General features: G+C 33.7%; 3 protein-coding genes, 1 long non-coding RNA gene, 1 other non-coding gene and 1 pseudogene across 6 annotated transcripts; all 6 read right to left on the reverse strand.

Moving 5' to 3' along the window:
* Nucleotides 1-1476: 1476 nt before the first annotated feature.
* LOC118344184 lies at nt 1477-1752 on the reverse strand. The gene is made up of 2 exons (XR_004797954.1): nt 1601-1752; nt 1477-1567 (listed from the first exon to the last, which is right to left on the reverse strand). It is a non-coding gene; the product is annotated as an uncharacterized LOC118344184 (long non-coding RNA).
* Nucleotides 1753-2464: 712 nt separating this feature from the next.
* LOC118344392 lies at nt 2465-2572 on the reverse strand. Its single transcript, XR_004798164.1, has one exon. It is a non-coding gene; the product is annotated as a small nucleolar RNA R71 (small nucleolar RNA).
* A 974-nt stretch (nt 2573-3546) lies between these two features.
* LOC108983120 (serine carboxypeptidase-like 18) lies at nt 3547-7881 on the reverse strand. Of its 2 annotated transcripts, none has more exons than XM_018954659.2 (14): nt 7710-7881; nt 7463-7608; nt 6659-6735; nt 6427-6549; nt 6152-6254; nt 5818-5855; nt 5615-5716; nt 5166-5252; nt 4913-5065; nt 4745-4816; nt 4542-4660; nt 4165-4278; nt 3990-4044; nt 3547-3885 (listed from the first exon to the last, which is right to left on the reverse strand). In XM_018954659.2, the coding sequence occupies exons 1-14, from the start codon at nt 7865-7867 to the stop codon at nt 3802-3804; spliced, it is 1431 nt and encodes a 476-aa protein (XP_018810204.1). In that variant the 5' UTR covers nt 7868-7881; the 3' UTR covers nt 3547-3801. The 2 variants fall into 2 exon arrangements, with proteins under 2 accessions (XP_018810204.1, XP_035540082.1); XM_035684189.1 differs by having other exon boundaries at nt 3687-3885; nt 4913-5002; nt 7710-7861.
* A 1112-nt stretch (nt 7882-8993) lies between these two features.
* LOC118344158 lies at nt 8994-13645 on the reverse strand. Its single transcript, XM_035684084.1, has 5 exons — nt 13632-13645; nt 10645-10907; nt 10176-10218; nt 9654-9772; nt 8994-9451 (listed from the first exon to the last, which is right to left on the reverse strand). The coding sequence occupies exons 1-5, from the start codon at nt 13643-13645 to the stop codon at nt 9363-9365; spliced, it is 528 nt and encodes a 175-aa protein (XP_035539977.1). The 3' UTR covers nt 8994-9362.
* A 604-nt stretch (nt 13646-14249) lies between these two features.
* LOC118344183 lies at nt 14250-19129 on the reverse strand (annotated as a pseudogene).
* Nucleotides 19130-21521: 2392 nt separating this feature from the next.
* On the reverse strand, nt 21522-27288 carry LOC108983121 (serine carboxypeptidase-like 18). Its single transcript, XM_018954660.2, has 14 exons — nt 26998-27288; nt 26757-26902; nt 24615-24691; nt 24375-24497; nt 24169-24271; nt 23853-23890; nt 23660-23761; nt 23395-23481; nt 23143-23298; nt 22872-22943; nt 22671-22792; nt 22175-22288; nt 22043-22097; nt 21522-21942 (listed from the first exon to the last, which is right to left on the reverse strand). The coding sequence occupies exons 1-14, from the start codon at nt 27174-27176 to the stop codon at nt 21859-21861; spliced, it is 1458 nt and encodes a 485-aa protein (XP_018810205.1). The 5' UTR covers nt 27177-27288; the 3' UTR covers nt 21522-21858.
* Between the last annotated feature and the right edge of the window lie 575 nt (nt 27289-27863).

Here is a 27863-nt window from a genome sequence, read left to right on the forward strand (position 1 = left end):
ATAGGGCTGCAACCCGATGCCATTCAACCGGGTCTAGGCCTGGTCAGATCCGATACGTCTGGATCAGGTCTCTCTCTTCTTCTATTTTTTTATTTTTTTTATTTTTTTTTATCTCTTCTATATCAACGTTGGTGACCTGTGTGTGTTAAGTTACAGTTGAATGTGACCTGTGTTAAGTTACAGTTGAATGGACCTGTGTTAAGTTACAGCTGAATGGACCTGTGTTTAAGCAACATGCAAAACAAGTTCACTAAGATCTCAAAGACATCAAAAAAATATTGACATAAACCAGAAGAACAAAAAAAAAGAAAAAAAAAACCAAAAAGAACTAATAAAAAAAATATACATAAGCCATCTATTACTAAAATATGAACATTAACTGATAAAAGACTAAGGAGCATCCAACGATCAAATAACAGCAGCTTCCCATCTCTTTCTCTATATCTGTCATTATGAAAAAGTTTAACACCAAATCAATAATAACATATCAAATTATTCAAGTCAACATAAAGTGATTTAGTTTCTCAAACAAAGGAGTGAAAATGAAAAGCATACCATCATGCAGACCATAAGCCTTAAGTTACTCCTCATCAACATAAGTAAAACTTGATTTTGGATTAAACTCTAAAAAAATACATGACAATTATTAAATGATATAAAAATAAACATTATGAAAAAGTTTAATAAATATGAAAATAAGAAATAAGTTTATTACCCAATTCTGCCTTAAAACTTTTAATATTATCTAAAGAGGCACGAAGATCAATGGGTATTGGATCTCTCAACTAATTTTGTGCATAAATGAGTGCCTCGACTATTCTTAGAGATAGTGAACTACGAAATGGGTCAAGCACCTGACCCCCTGTACTAAAGGTTGATTCAGAAGAAATAGTAGATAACCAATTTCAACTAAACTTATGCAGATAACCAATGGGCGTTTATGAAAAGAGATAATTTCCCGTTTGCTAAAATCATTTAAGAACAGGTATACAATTAATTTGCACCTATTACAAAGAGACACAAGTGTTGGACTTGGTCCAACGGTTATCATTTTTGTTCAGTGGATTGATCCAAGTGAAGCAACTTCATTTTCTTTCAAACTGTTTATGCTTTTTGGAGGGAGACAGCTTATCTAATTGACTAATCAAATTACGCTTTATAAAATTTAATGATGCTGATTTTTTATTTTCGGATGACTTCCAACTTCTCTTATTATTGAGTATTTAATATTATATTTATCTCTTTTCGAATTCGATTAGGAATTTAGAGGATGGCAATTTCAGGTTTTTTTTTTAAGTGAAAAATTCATCAAACTATCTTTAGCTTTCTCTCATGTATAATGGAGCATTTTTCATGCTGATTTTCTTTTATTAAACAAAGAGAACATAAACATACTTGCATGCTTATTCAGCTAAAGAAAGAACAGAAAGTTAAAAAAAAAAAAGAACAGAAAACATTTATAAGTTGGAAGTTACATATCACTACAACAAAATCAGTTTATTACGGCGGAAACTATATTGGCAGTCACAAAAAAAGCCAATGTAGATTACATACAATGGCGGCTTTTCTAGCTGTCAAGGTCTGGCTCATATCCTGATACCTAGCTTTACGGCCATCCGGACACGTTGGTTCTCCACCCACATGATACAAATAAGCAAGCAATTTCCTAGGCCTTTCAAAGCAAGCTCGATCCTAGAACAAAATAATTTAACAGTAAACTATGCTATTCACTTCGATTATTCGAAATATTTCTCCAGTTTTAGAATAGGGATCTCCCAAATGTCTTTCCGCCTTTCACAATCAATTAGATTGGGTAGCGAGCAAAGAACCTATCGACCATGGCAAGGCTTTCCTTGTGCTTGTATTCTGGAGCAGTGTGACCTGCACCCTGTATATACATATGTAGTGGAAGATTGATTAATTGTAATTTTTTCATAATCATGACAACATTATAATAAATATTTTTATATAAATTATTTTTACATAAATATTATAATTATAATTTTTTATATTAAAAATGGGAGGGGGAGGGGGCGGGGCCCACTGCCCACTCCTACCCTAGTCCTTAGCTACCCGAAGGAAATGCTTACCTTCCTCGTCAGTGTCAACGGATGGGAGCTGGTTCAGTAACAAAATTGCCTGAACACTTTACCATCCTGCAGGATACCATGGGAAAAAGTAGACTTAAAATGTTGCCTTATCCCTCTCACAGTGAAGAGCAGGATCAGCTTCGCTGCTACTCGAATAACTTACTCCGACCCCATCAGAGAGTTTGAAAAAGTTTGCTCAACTTTCATGGATAGAACATGCACTGAAGAAATCATTAGGTTAAAATTGTTTCCATTTTCTCTAAAGGACAAGGCTAAAACCTGAGTAAACTCCATAAGGCCAAGGTCTATTGGGACTTGGCAGAAAATGCAAACTGAATTTTTTTTAAAATAAAATTCCCTATAAATAGGACCAATACTTTAAAAAGATAAATTATAAATTTTGGGCAAAAGGATGTAGAAACATTTTATCACTATTGGGAACGTTTTAAAGACTTATTAAATGCATGTCCTCATCATGGACATGAGAATTGGAGGGTCATAAGTTTTTTTTTATGAGGGTCTACAACAAAAAATGAGATAATTTGTGGAAACCATGTGCAATGGTGAATTTTTTAACAAAGAACCATTGGAGGCATTTGAATACTTTGACTATTTGTCTGAAAATGCTCAATCTTGGGATATTTCTGAAGTGTATGATAGATCTGAAAATCAAAAATTTTTAAGTGGGAGTGGAAAGTATCATTTGAAAGAACCTGATGAATTACATGCTAGACTTGCATTACTCTCTAAGAAGGTAGAGTCTATAGAGCTTAAGAAAGTCAATGAGTTGCAAGTCTTACCATTTACTTCTAAAAAATGTAACATTTGTGAATATCCAGGGCATGTGACTAGTGCAAGCCCAACCATTCCAGCTTTTAAAGAAGTCTTACTCTTCTCTCATGGCTTTCTTGAGACCAAATTAAGTCCGTACAACTCATAAATTACCATAATATGTGTAAGTGGGTTTTCCCCCCATAGGCCCTTGAAGAAAACCCACGAAGAATCGCTAGGGATGCAACTTCGAGGGCCTAATCGAGCCCTACGGCCCTCCTCTAAAGGGAGTTAGTGGGCCCTTAGCAGGGTATTCGGCCCACAGGCATAATCCACCCATGAAGTAACTCCCTAGAGAGGAAGTGGACGGTCGAGACAGATGAGACTCACCGCCCCTAGAGCCACGCCACATTAATGGATTCTGACCAAACAAATAGAAAATAGGGACATGGGCCTTTCAAAGTCAGGGATGAGCTGTCTCTACTAGAAATCTAGTATAAAAGTCAATCTCCAGGTACGAAAAGCTCTATCTGATTTCTTGAAACTTAGGCACAAACTATTAAGGAGATATACTGACTTTAGCATTGGAGACTCTCAGCCACCACTAAGGCCCCCATTCTCTGTGTTTGCTTGAGTGTGTAGGTGACAGCCCGAAGACTTGAGTTTCTAGAATTTGGCCCAAAGGTGAGCGAAATACGACATTAATAATATGTTTAGTAAACAATGATCGGAACAACAATGTGCCCTTAATATGAAGGAGCGTTCAACGTTTATGCACGTTGATAGATCTTACCCCGATTCACCTTTAGAACATTGTACAGCCTATTACAGTACAACTAGCCATTTATTAACAAAACACATCTAGCTTGTAGGTTCTCCAACTATTACATCAATAAAAACAAGCTAATTGGAAAGAGAGTGAGCTATTTGATAATATGTGCTACAGAAAGTAGTAACAAAACCATCTATCAATCATGGCGAGACATTCCTTAGGCTTGTACTCTGGTGCAGTGTGACCCCCACCCTGCAGCACAAACCAAAATAACACAACATTTATATATAATAGTTTTGCTTGACTACGATATATATGGGTAATTATTTTGCCGGAGAGCGGAGAATGCTAATTGCCTTTATAGTTGTGAATGTCAAGCTATACTTTTCCTCTGTAAAGATGGTGACGTATCTGAAGAAAACAAAATGAATTCACAATGCATGAAAAGTTAGCAAATTTAGAAAATGGAAAGTCGAACAGTCTAGAAAGGAACATGGTCACAAATTAAATAAGGTGGTCACGGAAGTACACCCTGCGATTTGACCGCCAACAAACCAAGGTCTCCAGTCATCCTTTATAGACAAGTCTAGCGTTTCTATCCATTCTTCAGTGCCCACATATGGAATCCCCAAGTCGTGATCACCGCTACACGAACAGAAGTTCTTCAAGTTAGGAAAGGTTAGAAAATTTTGAAACAGAGTCTTCGCCATATATATTTTGATAAGCATTCCACATAACTCGTCAATTGGCTTATGCTGTCACACCAAGCCAAAAGCAGGGGAGGAAGGGCAAAAGCTTAATTGGCTTGGCAATTCTAGGAATTTATTGCATGCAGTTCCTTGTTCGATCGATAAGTACGAGTAGCGAAATTCTCTTAAAAGAGGCATACATATGGTAGTAGTACTTACCTGTAAACCAGAGCCCGGAGATCTTTCTTGGTAAGGTTTCGGTGGTAATCAATACTTGTTATGACATTCTCTGTATATGCTAAGCTCTTATTGCATCTCTCCCAATCTGTTTTGGTTCCCTGAACACCAACTTAAAAAGTACTCCCTGAAATTGACGTAATCATGAATTCAAATTCTATTTCGACTCAAAGTACCATACGTACCTCTCGGATGTGGAGAGCCTCTCGCACTGTTTTATCATTCGCCCAAACGTAGGAGTACAGATAGTTATAGTTCTGGAAATAATATATAAATAGGTTGTATGATTATAAAATAGTCATAGTATATATAGTTGAATTTCGTGTTGGAGAGAGAGAGATCTATGTACGTACACGACACCATGGCCCTGGAACTTGAGGTGTTGAGGTGTGTATGTCTATGAAGTTGTCACCGAGAACGCTCCATTCCCGAAGTTTATTTGGCTTTGGGGATTGTGAAGCGCAATTTGGTTCCAATATTTGGGTAAGAAATATATTGGAGATGCACTACAAATTGTCAAATTCCATTGATCGGTAAATCACTATGCATTAATAATGCCCAATTAATGCATCAAACTCCAGAATTGTTAATCTTAATCCAACTCACTTCTTCGACTACTTGAAGATCTTCTATGCACTTTGCGTTGCTTGGATCTGGATATATATATTCTCCTTTGCAGTTTCTTTTTGTTGACTATAAGCACAGATATATAGAAGACATTACATATCTAGGAGTAGAGGATACGGCTCTTTACCCGTACGTGCGTTACTTTTTGACTCTACGTCAAGTTTAATTAATATTAAATATAATTAATTGGCTCGTAAATTAAGTGTAGAGGATTTGAAAATTTTGAATTATTTATTATATTTTATGTAAAAATTTAAAAAAAAATATAATGATGAGATCAAATAAAATGAAATACTTTCTGAATTCAGACGAACAAAATATGTCGGAGGAAACGTATGTACCTCAACGTGAACTTAACAAAAAAAAAAAAAAAATGTACGTCAACGAGAACTTAAGTACCAATAATTAAGGAGCATTAATTTGATCACCTCATAAAGTCTATCGGATATGAGTGCCATCCGGTGAGCAAATTTTAGTCTTGCATCCAGGTCAAAAATTCTATGTGTAAGTGGGTTTCCTAGCACCAAACCCTGCGTCCATTTTTCAAAACTATTAATCCAACAATTATCATGAAAAAGAAAAAATAAAAGACATAAAAGCATTGAATTCAAGATTAGCTAGAAGTACATACTTTGAGAATTAATGGTGGCAAATGTCCAATTTCGTTACCTAGATCATCATGATCATAAGATGAGAAAATCACACCACAACAATTAGCGTAAAAAAGAATTAGATACATAATAATCATATGATCTCTTATGCTGAATAATCTGTTTTTTGTTATTTATGCATATCATGGATCAGATCATGAATTCTTTGTAATACAATAACAAGTTTCTTTTATTTCTTCAAGATAGAAAATGAAATGTTATAAGATGATAAGTTCAATTTGCTAAAATCTTATAACCCTGTTAATACATTTTTCAAAGAATCAATTAATTAAATGGGGAAGATAATATATATACCGTTTGAAACTTCTTGAGCAATGATCGGGACGGGTATGCCGGAATAAGAATCGCCACCAATATAGAGGGGGTTTGAGAGAAACATAGAATGAGCCAAAAACCACTGCATGCACCGTGATGATATAATAGATCATACAAGTAATTATTAGTCTCACGTAAGGCAAATACGTATAATGAGTATGTGTGGGATGCTCGATCTTAATTTTCTGCCAAATATAATGCATCTTCAAATTAAATCCTTTCAATTAGTTAATTAATCGGAGTACTCTACTCACCTTTCTTAAAAATTCATAGGTTTGTGCTGCTGATGATGTGTCATTGACGTTGTATGCCTCCCAAGTTGTTGCATAAGAGAATCCAGTACCGACAGGTGCGTCCAAAAATATTATGTTGGCAACCTAAAAGATCATCGACCCAATTAATTACAAGTTAAATCATAAAATGTAACGTACTAGCTACTTTAAACTTGACACAACAAAATAATAATTAAATCTCTTACGTACGCACTTTTGTCCACGAGTAGGGGTTCAATTCCAATGTTGGTTTGTTCCCACTAGAATTTGCATAGTTGAAAGATAAAGGACCTATCCAAGAATCATGTCAAATTATAAAGGACCTATCCAAGAATTTGCACATTTTTTTGCGGTTCGTTGAAAAAAGTAGGCTTGGGTTCCACATGATCAAGAAACTTTCTTTTCATTGTGTACCCTATTCTTTTTCTTTTTTTAAAAAAGAAAAAAAAAAAGACTACTATACAGTCTACGACTCAACCAAAATTCTTAGCGCGGAGATTGTACGATATTTATATTTTATATATGTTAATTTGAAAATGAATTAAGAAAAATTTTATTTATTATTTTTACATTACACACCATACATAATTTTTTCTCTATTTTTTTATCTTATCAAATATATAATATATAGATGATGAATAGAAAAATCAATTAATTTAGGAAGAATTAAACAAAAAATATAAAAGTAAAAATAAGTGTGGGTATGTAAGGATGATATTAAGAAACAAGTCTGCTGAACTAAATTATAAACTATAACTCTGGTGAGTCGGGTTGAAGCAACCAATCAATACGAACGAAGCCTGCCTCTAATCTCTCTATTTGTACGTGTATGGAGTTTAATTGACTGTATTTTATTCCTTAATAACTCAACACTCAACAGGACGTCAGATATAGTATACATAATAATTCATTATTCCAAGTTTCTGATCAACAGGAGCTACTAACTTTAAAATAATGTTAATTGTACTGTTAAATAATTAAAGAAAATGATAAGAAATATGGGAGAAATATATGATACCAATTTCAAATAAAAGGCCCGAGAGACCGGAACAACCAGGACCACCGGTGAGCCAAAGAACAAGAGGGTCATCCTTGGGACTCCTTTCAGACTCGATGAAGTAGTAAAATAGCTGCGCCTCGTCTGACTCTCCAACTCCGATGTACCTTTAAAATTTGTTGCATATAAATAAATTAAAACCAGAAGAAGAAGTAGTACAATTATATTTAATTATTGTACAGAAGAAGTAGTACACGTGGACACTGACCCAGTTTCAAGTTTGAAGGGAAGCTCGCCAGTAAAACCAGGAAGAGTGTTGATGATGGACTGTGATGCAACCAAGTTGGAAATCTGAAGCAATAGTACAACCACAACGGACGGCCACCACATTGTGATCTGAGTAATGCTGCTGCTGCTAGAATTCATGAGTAGCTAGCTATGTTAATTCATGACATGCCTGGCCTGCATATAAATATTATAGGAAGAGATCGAAGGTTACTGTCTAATTGACAGGTAGGTATATAACTGTCAGTTGGGATTCGAAATTGGGCAAGCCGGTTGGAGGAGAGCGCGCAGCAATGACCGTTGGAGACTTGGAGTCCAACCTTAATTTGTCTCATTTGGTAATCGGCACAATACATGTACATGTTCGGATCAGATTTTAGAAATAATTTCAGTCGCATTCTTTAGCCATCTATAAATAAATCCATTAGAGCATTGGCACATTGCTAAGTTCAAAATTTGACTAAAATCTCAATCTTTAGCTATAGCATCAACTTTTAGTTGAGTGACTCCACATTGAGCTATCTTAAAATCAAAATAATAATATAATATTATATATTTTAATAATATTTGAAAAAAATAATTTTTTTATATTTTACAAATACACTTCATATATTTTAATAATATTTGACAAAAAAAAAATTTATACAACAATTCTTAAAACCAACAAACTAACTTTTGCCAACCATTTTTCTTTTGTCAACTTTTTTAATTGTAGTTAATAGTAAATGATCAAATTAAAATTTTGTAAAGTCAATAAACACATGATGCCAATATTTCTTCCACCCAACATATCTTTAAACTAACAAACACTATCACAAACTCTTCTTTTTCTACCCAATAATCACATCTATAATTCTAATTCTTTCTAAAATTACAGAGCAACTATGCATAGCCATCCTTATTCTTTCTTTCCCTTTTTTTCCTAAAATAAGTTGGCAAGAGTGAGAAGAATATAGACATGGATAATAACTGATAGAACAGAGAACGCAACGACATAGACAAATTTCAGGCGAATCTAATTGTGGTTATGCAATTTGTGGTCTAGAGAAACTCAGAAATAGTTGCTCGATTTTTCGAGAGGGAATGTAAATAAAAGGTTTTTATAAGCGGAATGGAGATAATACCCGATAATAATTGAATTAGGAGGTATTCAAATTGATAACAGAACTAATTTGAAACAAGTCCAAGAGCCAGGGAGAACCATAACACTTGGGTTAATAAGGATACAAACCAAGAAGCAAAACTAATTCAGACTGCACTAATCACATGCTTAATATGCAAAAGTTTCAATATTATCTATCCTTTCTCATAAAACACGATCACAATGCGACCTTCATCTGAACAAGAAGATACTACCGTCTCCAATATAATGAAAACATTCAAACAACAAGATCACTAGAACTCTGAATCAAAGATCACTTTTGCCCAAGGGCGCTAAAGAACCCTTGTGATGATGTCTTACGCCCCAGGAACCTCAAAAAACAGTTTATTGTTATGTTATGTACAAAGTAGAACTGTACAGGTAGACAGAAAAAGTACATCCATTTGGCACGATGCCAGTTTTGTGATGCCAGAAAATTCTGAACAGGAAACCGGTGAAACCGTGAAAGAGAAAATCAGGCTTCACAATCTTATTCTACCCAAATGTGTTTTCCCCACTGTAAGTAACATAAAGAAATCCATCTTCATCCTTCTTTTGATCATAAATGGTGGACCTTATAGTTCCTGCAAATGTTTCATCACAATTAGTACTTATTGATCTTGAATAATTAAACGGTTTATACCATTTCAAACCACTATCTTCGTGATCTTTCAACTTCAATTATGAACTGATTAGGAGTAACATTGAATCAATCAGCGATAGAAAGGAAATTAAAACCTAGCATCACGTGGGTGCACAGAGCTCATGAAATTGAACTGCAGTTACCTGTTGGTGGAAGGACATTGTCCACAAATATAAAGATTGTCTTTTCTGCACTCAGTTTAATTCTCTTCCGAATTATATATACAAATTGGCCCACTGTCAGGTCAGCAGGGACAAGGTATCTGCAATTTTGTAATCGTCATTGATATATAAAAATTATCACCACTTGCAAGCAGACACTTGAGCACAAATTTGGTCTCCTAGGTAATGTGTCCTCATTTTCTATTCCAATACTCGCTTTTATCTCTATTTGAAGGTCAAACATAGAACCGGAATAGGGAAGGGCAGCATAAAGGTAGCTAAGACCACTTCGTTTTAGAAGCCAAGACAAGTCTTGGGTTCTTTAGTTTCTTGCAGTTTTCTAGAACAGAACACAGGGACCCACTCACATACACATAGAGAAGCATAAACTACGGGGAATTCTCATTTATCACCAACAGTTAATCATCTTGAAATAGAACACAGAATCTTGAAAAGACAAAGGAACAAGAGAGATAAAGTATTAGGACATGGAACTGGACTCACTTTTTCTTGTCGATGTAGGGGATATCACTTCTCTCAGCCTTCTCTAAGATTAAAGCTTCGTTCAGATCTCAGTCAAGGCATCAAGAAGAACAATATATACAGAAGGTTCGTTCACAATCAAGATATCCAGATTGTAAATTTTAGGAACCAAAATTCTCAAGCCCAGAAAAAATTCTCAGCATTTCAAGCGATAATCAAAGATCAAATGAGAACAACTCACAAATTAACCCAAACAAAAAAAGATCTCTCTCTAAAGTCTAAAGCTTTTATTCTCTTTGCTCGTGTAGGCTAAAAGTAATTATTGGGGGCGGAGAGGTTGCTGTGTTTTAGTGTTTGGAGGGCAAGAAAACGAAAAGGGGTGGGAGGGAGTACATCAGAATCGGAGAAAATAGAAAGAGAAGAGGGAGAGGAGAGACTCAGAGAAAATGCACAGATAAGAGGGGGAGAATAGCGAGGAAGAGAGACTTACCGTTTGTCCTGGAAGAAGATGGCGAAGAAGACGACCGACAGAGAGAAGAGGGACGAACGAGGAGCAAGGGTTGAAGAAGAGCGAGGCAACAGAACGCGAGGAAGCTAGCGGGTTGAAGAGAGAGAAAAGAACGAGGGAAAGATGGAGGGGGAGGTTGATTTGATGAAAATAATAAAATAGTTCGATGGAGGGTGAACAATGACTCAACAATGGAGAGGAACCAGTAATTATTGTAGCTTATACGTTGAGCTTTCAACCATTGCCTAGTATAATATAGGAGCAGTTCTGTGCATCAGTCAGCAGTCGCACTACACTTCACGTGATTTTTTTTTATTATTATTTTTAAATTCAATGCACTAGTATATTGCGATTTCCAGCTGATACAAGAAATATTTTATAATATAGAGATTTTTTTCATATATAGCTAAAATATAAATTTGTATTGGAATTTAGTTAAGTCATTATCAATATTTTTAGACTATGAATTGAAAATTTTAGAAGGTAATTTCAAAATTCTCTCTTTACCAAATTAAAGTTTTTATTTCTTAAAAATTTGTTATTATGACATGTTCGTTCTATAGAGAACAAATTTCTAATCTTTTAGTTAAATAATAAAATCAGAGGACATTCAGATTTAATTTTGTGTGTGCATAATACAATTAGACAAACAAACTTATTTTGGTTTCATTATATCTTGAAAGTAAATTCACTTATAACACATGTGTATACCTTTATTGATAAAGATGAATATTATTTTAAGAAAAATAACATTATAACCACTTTGAAATAAAATTTTCTCTTACTATTTTTTTATTTTGCAACTCCTTTGCACCAACAGTTGCTTGCAGAATATATGGCACAAAGTTAGGCGAGCTAAGAATTTTCAGACTGATAATAAAGGGGATTAATTTTTGGTTCAATATGTAATAGAACATTTTCACAAATGAAGCTAAACTTGCTGACGTAGTTTATTTAAGCCTTTAAAGTTATAAAAGTATTATTTATCATCTTTTAAGTTTTATTTTCTCAATATATTTTAATGTGACATCAAATTTTTGATAGACCAATAAAATATAATAAATAGTCTTTAAATTATTTGAGAGGCGCACATGTTGAAACAATAAGAAGATCATGATGAATAACATTGGTCTTAAATTATTTAGACACGCATGCACAAATATTCATTATGAAAACAGGCAAAGTAAAGAAGTCGAACATATAATATAATTTAAGAAAGGCATGCACATTGACGTTGTATATAACATATATAATTAATCAGAGCCCTATAAATATTGAGATGGCTGACGGTTTGGCAGCAAGTCGTACGTGGACTCGATGATCATCAGACTCGATGAAGTATAATAAAATAGCTGCACGGCCTCGTCTATATAATGTATTTGTCCATTAGCTAAGTTACATCGGCTTCCATTCCCTCGCAGCATTCACAAAACCTCAAAACCCTTTCAAACAGTGTAATGTGATCTATGGGGACTATGTTCCACTCCTGTTTATGATGGTTTTAAATTTTTTTCTCACCTTAGTGGATGATTTCACTAGAAGCACATGGCTATATCTTCTCAAAAGTAAATCAGAAACAAGAAAAACCATTGAAGCCTTCTCTAATCTGGTTTAGATCCAATTTGAACTAAAAATCAAAATATTAAGAACTGACAACTACAGTGAATTCCTCATGACAAATTTTTTTTTCAAAGAAATTATGCATCACACCATTTGTGTTGCCACTCCTCAATAAAATGGAATTGTTGAGAGGAAGCATCAACACATACTTAATGTGGCTCGTACTTTAAAGCTTCAAGCTGGTCTCTCACTTGAATATTAGAATGATTGTGTGTTGACAACAACCTACTTAATAAATAGAACCCCGAGTCCACTTCTCAAGATTAAAACCTCATTTGAACTTTTATTCAACACTCCACCCACCTATTCTCACCTAAAAATTTTCGGTTCTCTTTGTTTTGCTTCTATTATTTCCCATGGTAGGAAAAAATTTGATCTCTGGGATCGCATGTACATTTTTCTTGGTTACCCCTTTGGAACCAAAGGGTATTAAACAAATTGACATTGAGTCCAAAAACATTTTCATTTCTTGGGATGTAATTTTCCATGAGTCAATCTTTCCTTTTCCATCCTTGCACATCCCTACTTCCACCACATCCTCTAATCCCAGCTTTGTTTTCTCTTACACAAATCTCACAATCATTTTGACAAAAGTTGGACTTCACCATACAAAATGATTTTTTTTTAATAATAGAGCCCATTTATTTTTTAAATGAATCCACGAAATTTGCATAAACCAAACCGTACATATGAATATTGAGTAATATTTTACACCACACTCTTATTCTATTTTGATCATACTAAATTATATGTGGCACATTCATTACCATTAGATAATAAAGAAACATGTAATAAATGATCATTTAACGGTAATAAATGTGTCACATCTTACTTAGTGGGATGATAGTATATTTGATGCCGTTGGTCCAATATATAATAAGAATGAGAAATGATATTTGTAATCGTAGAATACGCAAGTAAGATGTGAAACAATTAATAGATCCTACTCTTTTTCAAAATGATTGCGCGACGCTTACGCACTTCACAACTGTATATAATATATCTGGATTAGCTTGCTTAGTTTAAACCCTATAATTGATTACGACCTACAAAGTCAAGAAAGTTAACAAAGAAAATTAAAAAGATTAGTTCATTCGATCCCAATAGACCTATTATGTAAATTTTCTCGATGCAAGGGACGCATGCAAGAGATACTTTCGTCTGTGCCTTTTCTTTATCAAGGCAGTAGCATCACCACTCTGTAAACCAGAGGCACATTCCAGAAGCTTAGAGAATATTTCTACAAAACTTCTTGTTATGAAAAAGGGTGACTAGGCTACTACGTGTCATGAGATGAATGGTCAAGGCATTGTATTCTGTTATGAAGTGTGTCTAGAAATATTCATTACTGTGCAGAGGTCATTGTATTCGAAAATCAATATATTCAATACACGGTTTTCATTGAAACCTTTTCACAAACATCTCTGTTGCTCTAGTTTTATTATTCTTGTGCTTGATTCTTGCAATAACATGGTAAAAAGAAGAAAAAAAAATCACGACTTTCCATGCTCTGCTCTTTTGATCCCATTTTAGCGTTAACGGTAATAAAGTTTTTATCATAATTATAAATCACATACCTGACATAATTTATTTTGTAAAATTTAAAATTTTAAAATTTATACTCTAAATCAAATTATGTTAGTCAGTAGTATAAAGACGGAATAATATTATTCTAATTATAATCATCTTCCTTACGTTATGGCCACAGACGGGATGGATTAAGTGTTTCATGATCACTTATTTAGAGACCATGAGGATGATCAGCGTGATCTCAGACGGGAGATCAAGATTTGTCAACAAAAGGGTTGGTAGGTAAATCATGTGGCCATGCAATTTCATTAGGTACCCATTATATATATAATAGAGATGTGTGTGTATTGTTGAGTTGAAAGGGAAGCAAAGATGAAAGAAGTCATCATGTAATGGGTATGTATGGAGTTTGTCACTCCTCTTCTCTCATGGTTTCTCTGAGACCAAATTAGGTCCTTACAACTGATCATAAATTACCACTAAATATTTAGTGAACAATGATTGGAACAACAAGGCGGTCTTAATACGAAGGTGCTTTCTCTGTTTATGCATGCAGATGGATCTTAACCGATTCACCTTTAATAGAACATTGTAGATCTAGATCCTGTTACAGTACAGCTAGCCATTTATTGACAAAACACTTGCTGCTTGTGGGTTCTCCAACTATTACATCAATAAAAGCGAGCTAACTGGAATGAGAATGAGCTATTTGATAATCCGTGCTATAGGAAGTAGTAAGAAAACCATCTATCGATCATGGCGAGACATTCCTTAGGCTTGTACTCTGGTGCAGTGTGACCCCCACCCTGCAGCACAAACCAAAATGACACTACATTTATATATAATAGTTTTGCTTGACTATGATAAAGAGAACTATTTTGCCATCGCGTGGAGAATAATTGCCTTTATAGTTGTGAATGTCAAACTGTACTTTTTCTCTGTATAGATCGTGACGTATCTGCAGAAAATAAAAATAAAAATTGTAATGCATGAGATGCTAGTAAAGTTAGAAAATGGAAAATCAAACGAAAACGAACGAGCAGGTCACAAATTAAGATGGTCCTGGAAGTTCACCCTGCAATTTGACCATCGACAAACCAAGGTCACCAGTCATCCTTTATAGACAAGTTCAGTGATTCTATCCATTCTTGTGTGCCCACATACGGGATCGTCACGTCGTGATCGCCGCTACGCGAAGAGAAAAGCTTCTTCAAGTTAGGAGAGCTGAGACTGAAATTGACTTTTAGAAAGCCTAAAAAGAGACAGAGAAGTAAGAGATGTACATTTATTAGTACCTGTAAACCAGAGCTCGGAGGTCTTTCTTGGTGAGGTTCTGCTGGTAATCAATACTAGTTATGATATTGTGGGCATATATTAAGCTCTTATTACATCTGTCCCAGTCTGTTATTGTTCCCTGATCCAACTCAAAAGTACTTAAATAGCTGAAACTCTACTGAACTCAAATCAGATGTGCACTATATGGAAGTGGTTGGAACATACCTCTCGGACGTGAAGAGCATTCCGCACCGTTTTATCATTTGCCCAAATGTAGGAGTACAGATAGTCATAGTTCTGGGGTAGAAGAAAGAAAAAAACAGGGTTGTACGATGTAAAATAGTCAAAATCTTGACCGACAATAACACCTGATCTTTCTCGAAGAGTTGAAAATTCGTGTTTGAGAGAGAGAGAGAGAGATACCCGACACCATGGTCCAGGAACTTGAGGTGTTGAAGTGAGCATATCAATGAAATCGTCACCGAGAGGGCTCCAATTCCAAAGCTTATTTGGCTTTGGGGAGTATGCAGCGCACTTTGGTTCCAATATGTGGGGAGTATATATTTTGGCGATGCACTACGAATTCCGGCATCGGTAAATTACTATGCATTGCCCAATTAAACTTGAGGACATGATTAATGTAAATCAACCAAGAATTCTAACTGATCTCACTCACCTCATCAACTATTTGAAGATCTTCCATGCATTTTGTGTTGTTTGGATCTGGACGCATATATTCGCCTTTGCAGCTTGTTTTAGTCGACTATTATAAACACATGCATCGTATATTTACATACTTTACATTAATGAATTCTTTTTTTTTTTTTTTTTTTTTTTTTGCATCTAAAAGTTAGAATTAAATTACACCAGCTGAGAGTATCAGTTCTGCAGAAGCACCATATTGGAATAGAATTTTGATGTTAAAAAAAAAAAATGGAAAGATATAAAGTGTACACCAAAATAAGGGGTTTATAAAGTCATTTAAAACAACTGTTAAGCTCTATCATTTACACGTCAAAATACAGGGGAAAGCATTACCTGATGGGAACATAAGTACTAAAGAACACTACTTCACCTGATAAAGTTTGTCGGATATAATCATATAAGTGCTTTTCGGTGGGCAAATTTAATTCTTGAATTCAGGTCGAAAATCACATCCGTAAATGGGTTGCCCAGCACATAGCCCTGCGTACCAATTTCAATTGAATCCAACAAGAGAGAGAGAGAGAGAGAGAGAGAGAGAGTAATGATCATAATACAACAATTGAATCATTCTAAAACTACATACTTTGAGATTCATTGGTGGCCGATGTCCAATTTCGATTCCTACAGCATAGTACGTCATAATACAAGAAATCATTTCACATGCAGCAAGTAACATATATAGAAGAAGAAAATACAGAATAATGTCTCTTGCTGAATATTCTTGAGATGAATTCTTTCTAATAAGATTATATACATATGAAGACGATCTATTAGTTCTCAGAATTCTTTCTAACAGAAACAGAAACAGAATGAGGCAAAGAACAAAAGAAGCCTACCATTTGATATATCTTGAACAATGATGGGAATAGTGATGCCTGAATAAGAATCACCAGCAATATAGAGTGGGTTCGAGAGAAAGTTGGAATGAGTCACGAGCCACTGCACCATGGTAAGTATACAAGATACAACTGCTATTTAGTTCATGACATGGGTTAGATACGATGTTATTGAGATATATATATATATATATATACATATGATCTCAATAAAACAGTAAAACTATCTACTTATGATCCTTTAATTGGATCGAGTTCGCTCACCTTTCTCAGAAATTCATAAGTTTGTGCGGCAGATGATGTGTCACTGCTGTTGTATAGTTCCCAACTTTTTGCATATGAAAATCCAGTGCCAACCGGCGCATCCAAAAATATTATGTTGGCAACCTAAAATTTTCATACCATCTTTGAATCATAAAATGTCCCAACTTTCGAAATAGTTATATGTGGAGTCTACACGTACTGTAAAATCTCATAGTACTTTTGTCCATGAGTACGGATTCAACTCGAATGTTGGTTTATTCCCACTGGAATTTGCGTAGTTGAAAGACAAAGGACCTACACGTACAAGAATGTCAATTATAAAGTCATTATGGCCGTTAATAAAAAATAGAAATCGTCGCACCATTTCACCTCCTTACTGTAAAAGGTAACTGACGTTTAAAATTAAATTTAGATGAAAATACACAAATTGGGAAATGTTTCTGGTACAACATTTATTGCTACGTGTGAATATTTTTTTATAACATGATTAAATTCTTGATAAATATTATAAGCAAGATTGCATTTCATGCTTTCTATTTATCTCACATTTTATGCTCTTAATTTAAGACAATAACTCAAGGAAAGATTTGAATCACTTGAGAGTTTTTAACTGAACTTTTAAAGCCTAAAGTGAGAGAGTGATAAACATACGAAATGGACTACATAATATTTATAAGTATTTAATCTTGTCCGAGCAATTCACTTGAATAGTTATAAATATTGTGAGACTCATTTTATGGATGTATTTCTCTCACACTTTAGATCTTAGAGTTTGGTCAAGAACTCGAGGAGATTGATCTTGATCCTACAAAGTCTACTCAAACTATCAGTCAATTTACAATCATCCTTTAAATTATCAATTTTGACAATCACCTCACATTATCAAAAGGTTGCTACATAAAAAATTGTGACATAAATACCCTTGATAAATAAACCTAAAAAAAATAGAAAAATACTTAAACGTACATGTAAAAAATATCGGAAAAAAGTGAAAAAGAATAACAACTTAAAAGTTAAAGATATTATTTTGGAAACTAAAAGTTTGAAAAAAGATAAAGATGAATAAAAACTTCGGTAAATATTTTTCAAAAATACTTTTTCACTTTGCATACAGTCTTTTTCATTTTGCATTTGACCTGAAAAAATTAGAGACCAGACAAATGCATTATGCATGCATCGACGGACAGAAATACGTATGTTTTAAGAATGGTGTCATCCTCTTTCTTTGAAATTTATGTTGCAATCAAAATCAATATTTTTCATTGAACTTTGGTTTTGAAATAACTTTCTTTCTGCACGTGCTAGTTTCACCTTTTGTTGGGATCATATCATCATCATTCATCATCATGACAGACATGAATGAGTATTTAATTTGCTCCCAACTAAAAGTCTCCCATCTAACAATCTTTCATAGATAGCAGGACCCGAGAGTCAACTACTGTCCACATCGGCGGGTTGGATCCTCCTAGATCAGACTAATGTTTTACCACTTTGAAAAATTAATTAATAAACATATAAAAGAAAACGAAAAGTTTAGAAAATTGGTGATGGAGGGCGCCGAGAAGGATGCGAAGATCAAATATAGCATACCAATTTCATATATGAGGGCAGAAAGACCAGAACAACCGGGACCACCGGTGAGCCAGAGCACCAGAGGATCATCGTTAGGACTCCTTTCAGACTCGATGAAGTAGTAAAATAGCTGCACCTCATCTAACTCTCCAACTCCAATGTACCTTTAAAATTCGTTGCATAGAAATAAACTAAAACCAGAAGAAGTAATACTACTACGTACACATGATTAACAATTATATATTCCATGCTAATAATTAATGACATAATTTATAATAAATGCGTGCATGTATGTGTACACACTGACCCAGTTTCGAGTTTGAAGGGAAGCTTGCCGGGGAAACCTAGAAGAGTGTCTATGATGGACTGCGACTCAACCGAGTTGGAGATCAGGAGCAATATATGAACAAGTACTACTACAGACGGCCACCACATTGTGAGATTACTACTACTACTACTGCTGCTGCTGTAGCTGCTGCTTGAATTGATCAATAGGTTTTTGGGTCTCTGGCCTGGCACCCTGGTCTTCATCTTGCCCGTTTGTATGTGTGCTTTGTGGTAAATACGCAGAAAGCAAGGACCTCTTTCGAGTTGCCAGTTTGCTGATGATATTTTTCCGGAGACAAATAGTACCACGTGGGTACAAGGTTTTATTGGTAGCTAGGCCTAAGTTGTTCATACCAATAAATTAGTATCACGTGGGTAAGATCCGTGAAAAGTAGATTTTAGCTAGACCCATGAACCAATATTTATAGTAGGACATTAAATGGATGAATTAAATTACTGTTTCCATATGAGAATATATCTTTTGAAAGAGAGAATTTCAAAATTTGAGTAGCAATATGATAATTAAATAAATCCGCAGGAAAGGGGTCAACTTAATTATGCATATAACCAATGGGCGTTTACGAAAAGAGAGAATTTCCCGTTTGCTAAAATCATTTCATAACAGGTATACATGAATTAATTTGCACCTATTACGTACAAAGAGACACGAGTAGGGGTGTCACTGGTCCGGTCCGGTTTTTGACAAAATTTAGGATTGAATCGGTATGTACCGGTTTTGTATTTTCTAAAACCGATTACGCACGGATTACCCTCCTAAACCGGTATCTCCGGTTTTACCGGTTTCCGATCCGGTCCGGTCAAATTTTTTAAAATGTAAATTTGTCATTAAAAAATAAAAATTTGTTAATAAAAAAATCTATTCTAAAAATCTGTTCCTATTACAAAATCTGTACTACTAAAAAAATCTGTTTTAGTAAAAAAATTAGTATTAGTTATAAACTTATATATTAGTATAGCCATATAATATATTAGACTATATAATAGTATTAATATTATACTATTAGCATAGTTATATATTAGTATTAGTCATAAATTTATACATTAGTATCGCTATATAATATATTAGACTATATATAATATAATTTAATATATATATTTTATATTTAAAGCATATGATCAATTAAATTCTTATCTTCAAGATTAAATTTTTATTTTATAAATTATAATAACATATGATCAAATAAATTACAAATGTTCATATTTAAGATTAACATTTTATATTATAATTTATAAATTATAATATAAAATTATTTCATATATGATATATAATTATATATAAAAATTTCACATATAATTATATATTATATATAAAACTTATATATAAAATTTTTTATTTTTTTTCCCTAACCGGTCCGGTCTGGTCCAGTCCCAAAAATTGTAGAATCGGAACCGGACCGGTTCTGGCCAGTTTGCATAATTCAAGAACCGGTTCCAGACCGGACTTGTTCAAAACTGGTCCAACCGATCTGGTCCGATCTGGACCAATTTTCCAGTTTTCCAGTTTAAATTTACACCCCTAAACATAAGTGTTGGACCTTGTCCAACGTTCATCATTTTTGTTACAAAAACTCTATTTGCACACGAGGGGTACCCCGCGTACACAGGCCTCCACGTAGATAAATGAAACATTGTGTTTCATATACAAGCTCTTGTCACATGCAAGCAGATTCCCTACCCTTGGTCACAGACACAAAGCAAGCTCTTCTGCTTTCCCATGTACCTACTTGCCATCGTCTTTCTCAATTTTTGGAAGTCCAAAACTCTAACTCACGAAGAGCTTCATTTCGGCAAATGTGAAGGGTGAATCTGCTTCCCACAGGCCACGAAAATTACAACTATGTGTCACACAATATCGACACTCCTCCAAGTACTAAGCGAGCGAGGGAGGCTGAAGCCCAGCACTTGACTGCAGCAAAGTTTCATCTCGGCAGCTACGATGTTTGTTTATTATTTGAAGCTAAATGTGGGTTTCTTTTTATTGTGTGTGATATGATACAAGAGAAGATTAATAATAAGAGGAAAAAAAAAAAAAAAAACAAGATTTGTATTATTTGCTTTTGCTGATTGTGCCTGGTTCGGGCAAAGCGTGGTTGTGCTACACATCCCTGTAGCATTGCAGAGAGGGTGAGACTGATTACTTTGTTGATGCATCATTGGATGTTATCGAGAAAGAAATTGAAGTGTTTACGTTTAGTCCTAAATAAAGTTTCCTTTACCTCCCCCTTATCTTTTGGCTTAGGTTCGAAGAACGTGAATAAGTGATGAGTTTGGCGCTAGATGATGAGATGGGTTTCTCAAATTGAGTTTTTTTTTTTTAAATTCATTTATTAAAATAATAATATAAAAATGACGTGGCTAATACACACGATTCCGCAACAAGTACCCAATGCCGAAGACTTATCTAATTGACTAATCAAATCACGCTTTATAAAAATATTTAAAGATGCTTATTTGTGATTTTCGAGTAACTTCGAACTTAGTTCGCTTAATTAGTATTTAATGTTATATTTATCTCTTTCTGAATTCGATTAAGAATTTAAAGGATGGAAATTTCAGATTTTTTATATGTGAAAAAATCACAAACTAACTTAATTTAGCTAGCTTTGTCTGTATAATGGGGCATTTTTCATGCATGCTGATTTTCTTTTAATAAACAAAGAGAACATAAACAGACTTGCATGCTTATTCAGCTAAAGACAGAACAGAAAGTCCAAAAAAAGGAACAGAAAACATTTATAAGTTGGAAGTTAAATATCACTACAACAAAATCAGTTTATTACGGCGGAAACTATATTGGCAGTCACAAAAAAAGCCAATGTAGATTACATGCAATGGCGGCTTTTCTAGCTTTACGGCCATCCGGACACCTTGGTTCTCCACCCACATGATACAATTAAGCAAGCAATTTCCTAGGCCTTTCAAAGCAAGCTCGATCCTAGAATAAAATAATTTAACAGTAAACTGTGCTATTCACTTCGATTATTCGAAATATTTCTCCAGTCTAGAATAGGGATCTCCCAAATGTCTTTCCGCCTTTCACAATCAATTAGATTGGGTAACGAGCAAAGAACCTATCGACCATGGCAAGGCTTTCCTTGTGCTTGTATTCTGGAGCAGTGTGACCAGCACCCTGTATATACATACGTAGTGGAAGATTGATTAATTGTAATTTCTTCATAATCATGACAACATTCTAATAAATAAGGATGAGAATTAAAACATTCCCTTACCTTTAGAGTCACGTACGTCAACCTGTAGTGATCATTCATGAACTTTACTTGGTATCTGTAAAAGAGTAGAACTATGTGAGATATGACACCTGCTAATGTTAAAGAACCAAGGTGAATCATAGAAGTACTCACCCTGCAATTTGACCCTCGACGAACCATGGACGCCATTCATCAAAAACAGGCACCCCAAGAGATTTTATCCACGCAAGTGTAGCAATATAAGGAACAGAAATGTCATGATCGCCACTGCAAGGAGAAGAGCACTGTGAAAAATTGAAATTTTTTGGCACAGGCCACTTGAAAGAGTAACCTATGTGATCAGTATCTTGATCATGCTAGTATATATTATCCATGACCTCTGCAGCCCATTGCTGTTATGTGTGTGTATATATATATATATATATATATATATATGATTCATTTAGCTATTCTAATCCTTGGAGTAAGCCAAACTGGTAAGATAAAACTAAAGTTGGACAAATTCTGTGGCAGAGTAATGTCTGAATTCATCTGTGCTAATAGGGAACCAATTGCAACATTGCTTATAGTAGAGTGACTTCAGCATATTAAGTTTGGTTCTTAGTCAATCCTGATAGCCGGAAACAAATTGTTACAAGGGGACAAGAACCTGTATATCAGAGCTCGGAGACCCGTTTCTGTGAGATTCTTCTGATATGCAACTGTACTTTTGACATCTTCTGTGTAAGTCGAAAAATTTCTGGGGCACCTTTTCCATGATTCGACGGTTCCCTGGTAGTAAACATTAAATCATATTTAGTCATAATTTCTTCCATTCAAGTTGATCAAACAACACTTACAATTGGCATACCTCTCGAACATGAAGAGCTTCTTGGACCCTTTCATCATTCAACCACTTATAAGCCAGCACGTACGTAAAGCCCTATATATAGAGAATAAATCAATCAAATTCCTCAATTCTTCTACTTTTTCTGGGGTGTGCAAGTAAGTGTGTAATATTGAATCAGAAAGGCAACATCTCAAGGCAGCAATACCAGCAGAAATTGTTGTACATTTCAAAAGCATATGATGTAGCAAATGTATACAAACTCATTTAACTAGAGAGAGGCCAGTTGGTTTACCCGACACCGCAGTTCAGGAAGTTTAGATTGTGAGAGAAGGTAATTCATGGTTCTGTCTTCCTGAGCTCTCAAATCCCACTCTAGCTCCTTTGGTTTTCCAGATGAAAAAGCACATTGAGGTTCCAGAATTTGACACAGGTTTATTTGTAGAAGACACTGCAAAATTGAATAGAATGCAAATTTGTAGTGCCCTGTAGATCTTAGAAGTGACATCCATTAACAAAAACAGAAGGTAGTAAGAAGGCCACTGACCTCCTTAATTGTTTGAAGAGCGGTAACACAAAGTGTGTTGTTACTATCTACATTTACATAATCCTCGGAACAGTATAATTTGGCATCCTGGAAAAGCACGAGCATTCGAAATCTCGAGTAAGAAGATTTTGATAAAAGAAAGAATGCAAATACTTAATCCTTGTTTGATGACATGAATATAACATTAATGACAATGCCAAAAAAAGCAAAACGCTAGAAACCTAACCAGCATTTGCAAGCCTAATATCTATGTATGTTAAATCACCTCATAGATTTCATCTGATATGAGGTTCACCCTGTGCACATATGGAATCCTAAAGTTCACATCGGTAAAAGAATCGGTCACTGGGTTTCCGAGCAAGTATCCCTGTTTCAATTCAAAATGAATCAAATGCTTCTTCTGTGATTGGCAATAACACAAAATGTGAAAATTTAATATGATTAATTAGATTAAATACTTGAAGTTCCATTTCTGGCCTCAGCCCTGCTTCCAAACCTATATCATATCATAAACCAAGTATAATAAGCTTATGACCAGAGATAATGAAATAAGAGTGATTTTATTCTCAAGCCGATGGTGTATTATAAAACGCACCATTCACATAATTTAAATGGTAAGATTCAAATTTTACAATTTGAAGTCCAAATCAAACTATATCACGTAAGCAGTGTGTGGTGTAGAGACTTTAGAATAGCAGTACTCATGAAATAATTACCAGTGTTTGTTTCTGAAAACAAAAAGAATATTTCCAGTAAACTTGTTCTAGCTAATACCTTCTAGTATATTTTGAAGGAGGAGAGGAACAATAATGCCAGAATATGAATCACCACCAATGTAGAGTTGATTTCCAAGAAAATTTGGGTGCTTAAGTAACCACTGTCAACAATCACGTATATATATATAAAAAAAAAATTAATTAATTTAATTTACAAATAAATCAGCATTTAAAACAGTATAATATATTATTGTAGCCTCACACCTTCCTCAAAAAGGTGTAGGTCTGTGCTGCTGATTTTGTGTCCGACATGTAATAACCAGAGGAGGTTGTTGCATATGAAAATCCAGCTCCAACTGGTGCATCAATAAATATAATGTTGGCCACCTGTTACCATAACATTAATAATTTATTGATTAATTTTGGTGATCTCAACCATTAAAATTAGTAAGAACTTCATTACTAATTGAGCAGAAACCGTATGATCAATCTGAAATTATGCACCTTGGTCCATGAGTATTTGTTCTCCAGGACAGTTGGTAAAGTCCCATTGTAATTTGCATAATCGAAAGTTAAAGGACCTGCACCAAGATTCCAAATCGTTTACCACTGCTATATTCCTCCTTGTTCAAATTATAGCACTAATGGGCTATCTACATTAAATGGGCTCCAATATGCTATTAGTTGTGGGCCTAGCTCCCAATAGAACAACAAAACAGATCAAGCTTTGTTAACGAACATACGGGCCGGGCTTCGTATAAAAAAGTATAAAATTATATTAAAAAAAAAACAATCTGACCTAAATAATATGACAAGTCAGATTTATTTTAAATTAAAAAAAGAAACTGTATATAGTAATGTTGTATGACTTCTGCATAATCATTTTGAAAGAGTATAATTTGTCATAAAAAGTGAGTTTTTCGTATAGATGACAAGTGTGCCCACCCACCTTTTCTTTTTTCAAAAGGAAAAAAAAAAGAAAAAGACAAGTTTAGAGCACTGGCATTTGGCTAAATTTATTTTGAAGAATATCTACTAAATTTCTCCTATATTAAATTAGTTTAATATACTTTATTTAGAATATGAGATACAGTTAGTGCCGGCTCAATGGTAAGGTCATTACCTAAAGCTCCCACCTATGTAAGGTCTCTAAAAATAAAAATGAGTTTTTTTTTTAAATAAAAAATAAAAACCATTTCATTAAATAAAATTTTAAATAATTTTTATAATTTTTAATGTGTGCAAGGCTCCGTAATACTAAATTTAATATTTAATACAATGATTTTTTTTATAAGTAATACAATGAATTATTTATATTTTAAATAATTTTTATAAGATCTTGTTAAATTAAGGCACAAAATTTACATTAAAGTCTCATTTTAAGTTTGTTGTTGTAAATATAAATTCACAAAAACTATATTTAAAGATTTTAAATAAAATCTCATCTTATTAAAAATTTTGAAAATACTCCATATAATGCAATAACTTCATTTGTAATCAGCCATCCTGACTACAATAACTTCATCCTTAGAGTCATATATGAAGGGAACTATAACATCTTCATTCTAATATTTTATTATTTCATGTGTTTTTCTTTTCCTTCTCTCTAGTGTAACTTCATTCCTAGAATTACGATGCATTTTTCTATTATTAATTATATTTTTATAAAATAATATTAATAGTCTTTCTTTTAATATTTTTTAAAATATAAAAATAATTAAAAAATTATTTTTTGCATCTATCTATAATCATGCAAAAATTATAATAATATGAGAAAATATGAATAAACTTTTTATTAATTATTTATAAAGTACAAAATAATGCAATAATCTTATCTTATAACAAATTATAATATAAGTAATGTTCATCTATATAATTTAATTAAAAAATATTAATATTTTATTATTATAGAGAATATGATGGCTAATCCAATGTAGACTCTAAGTTTTGAGTGATTGACTAAAAGTAAAAAAGTTTCATGTTAATCAAATTTTGAAAATTAGGATGACTAATCCAATGTCTCAATGGATTAGCTAAAAGTTAAATCTATTGAGGATTTAGCTATTAAAACATAAAATGACATCACAATGGATTATCTACAGTCACTTCCAAAATAATTTCTAAATTTAAAAGTAACTATTCATATATCAAATACATTTTATATCCATTATTTATCTCTTCCTTTTATATCAATTATTTATCTCTCCCTTTTAAATGACAATTGAAAGTATATAATTAGAATATGATTACTAATTAATATATAATATTAAGAATAGTAAAATACAATAAAATAAAATAAATTCATAATTAAAAAAATTAAAAAATTAAAATATTTTTATAATTTTTAATTACTCATTACTATATAATAAATAATCCAATGTGGAGATTTGATGTGAATAGTCAAAACTAAATTTATTTTATATTATTTTATTGTCATATAATAAAAAAATAGTTATTTCAATATAAAGACTTATATGAATGGAATAGTCAAAAATTAAATTCATCTTATATTTATCAAAAATGTACTTTAAATTCAGCTAATCTATTGAAAGTACTCTAGGATAGTTAGAAATCATTTGAAAATTTTAAAACAATGTTTTATAATTTTCAACGTGGATCCAGCGTTTCAAGAATGAGAGAACTGACCGATTTCAAAGGCAAGTGCAGAGAAGCCAGAACAACCGGGGCCTCCAGTGAGCCAGAGGACAAGAGGATCTTCAACCGGACTCCTCTCCGACTCGATGAAATAGTAGAATAGCTGCACCTCATCGGTTTCCCCAACTCCAATGTATCTATTACCAAAACACAAAGCCATAATTGAAAGAAAAAGGAAAAAAAAAAAAAAAGATCAGTGGGGGAAGCAAATAAACTGAAAAAAATATGGTACCCGGTTTCAAGTGTGAAGGGTAGCTTGCCGGAAAATCCCGGAAGATATTCAACGAGCGATTGAGAGGCGGCAATGGCAGAGAAAGCTGAGAGTATGAGAAGTGCTGCAGTGAAGCGTAGATTGTGCATTAATCTACTAGTTGATGAATTCAACAAAACCGCTCTCTTTGGGCACATCATGTTGATTTCCAATTAGATTTAGGCCACACAACCCCTCCTCCCTTTTGTTTATTGGCCAAGAGCTACTATATGTTCCCTAACCCGATAATGCATCTATGTTCAAGAATGGAAATAACAAGGAATAAATAAGATAAACATACGTAAATTAGGCACGTGTAATGACCCAAATTAAGATGCAAGAGAGTTAGTTGGCATGCTGGTGTATCTCGTCTTCTTCAATATATTCTCATACCTCCTTTTACTTACTGAACTTTCAAGGGAATAAAGTAGCGATTGAATATGGTTTTTTAGCTAGCTGTGGGGTAATTCATCCAACTTTCTTTATCGACCACCCCATAGAAGAATGGAAGCTCTGAGACTGTAGATAGGAGCTGCAATTTTTATATTATTATTATAAAATCGAACATACACACAAATAATGGTATATATATTATGAGTTTTACTATGTACAAGTAAGTTTACGTACTAATTTGTATATTAATGTTGTTGTCTTCATATTCTAAATTTAAATTAGCATTGTTTGCAATAAAATTTATTTTCTGACAAAATATATTGAATGAATGTATGTATTAGTCTGCATAATTATTTACAATTAAATTTTTCTATATATTATTCGTATTCAACCAAACAGATAAGGACAGAAAATCCTCACGAAAACAAGGATCTGTCTAGTCATTGTAGTTGGTA

This window comes from Juglans regia, chromosome 13 (genome assembly GCF_001411555.2).
Source record: "Juglans regia cultivar Chandler chromosome 13, Walnut 2.0, whole genome shotgun sequence".
Lineage (NCBI taxonomy): Eukaryota > Viridiplantae > Streptophyta > Magnoliopsida > Fagales > Juglandaceae > Juglans > Juglans regia.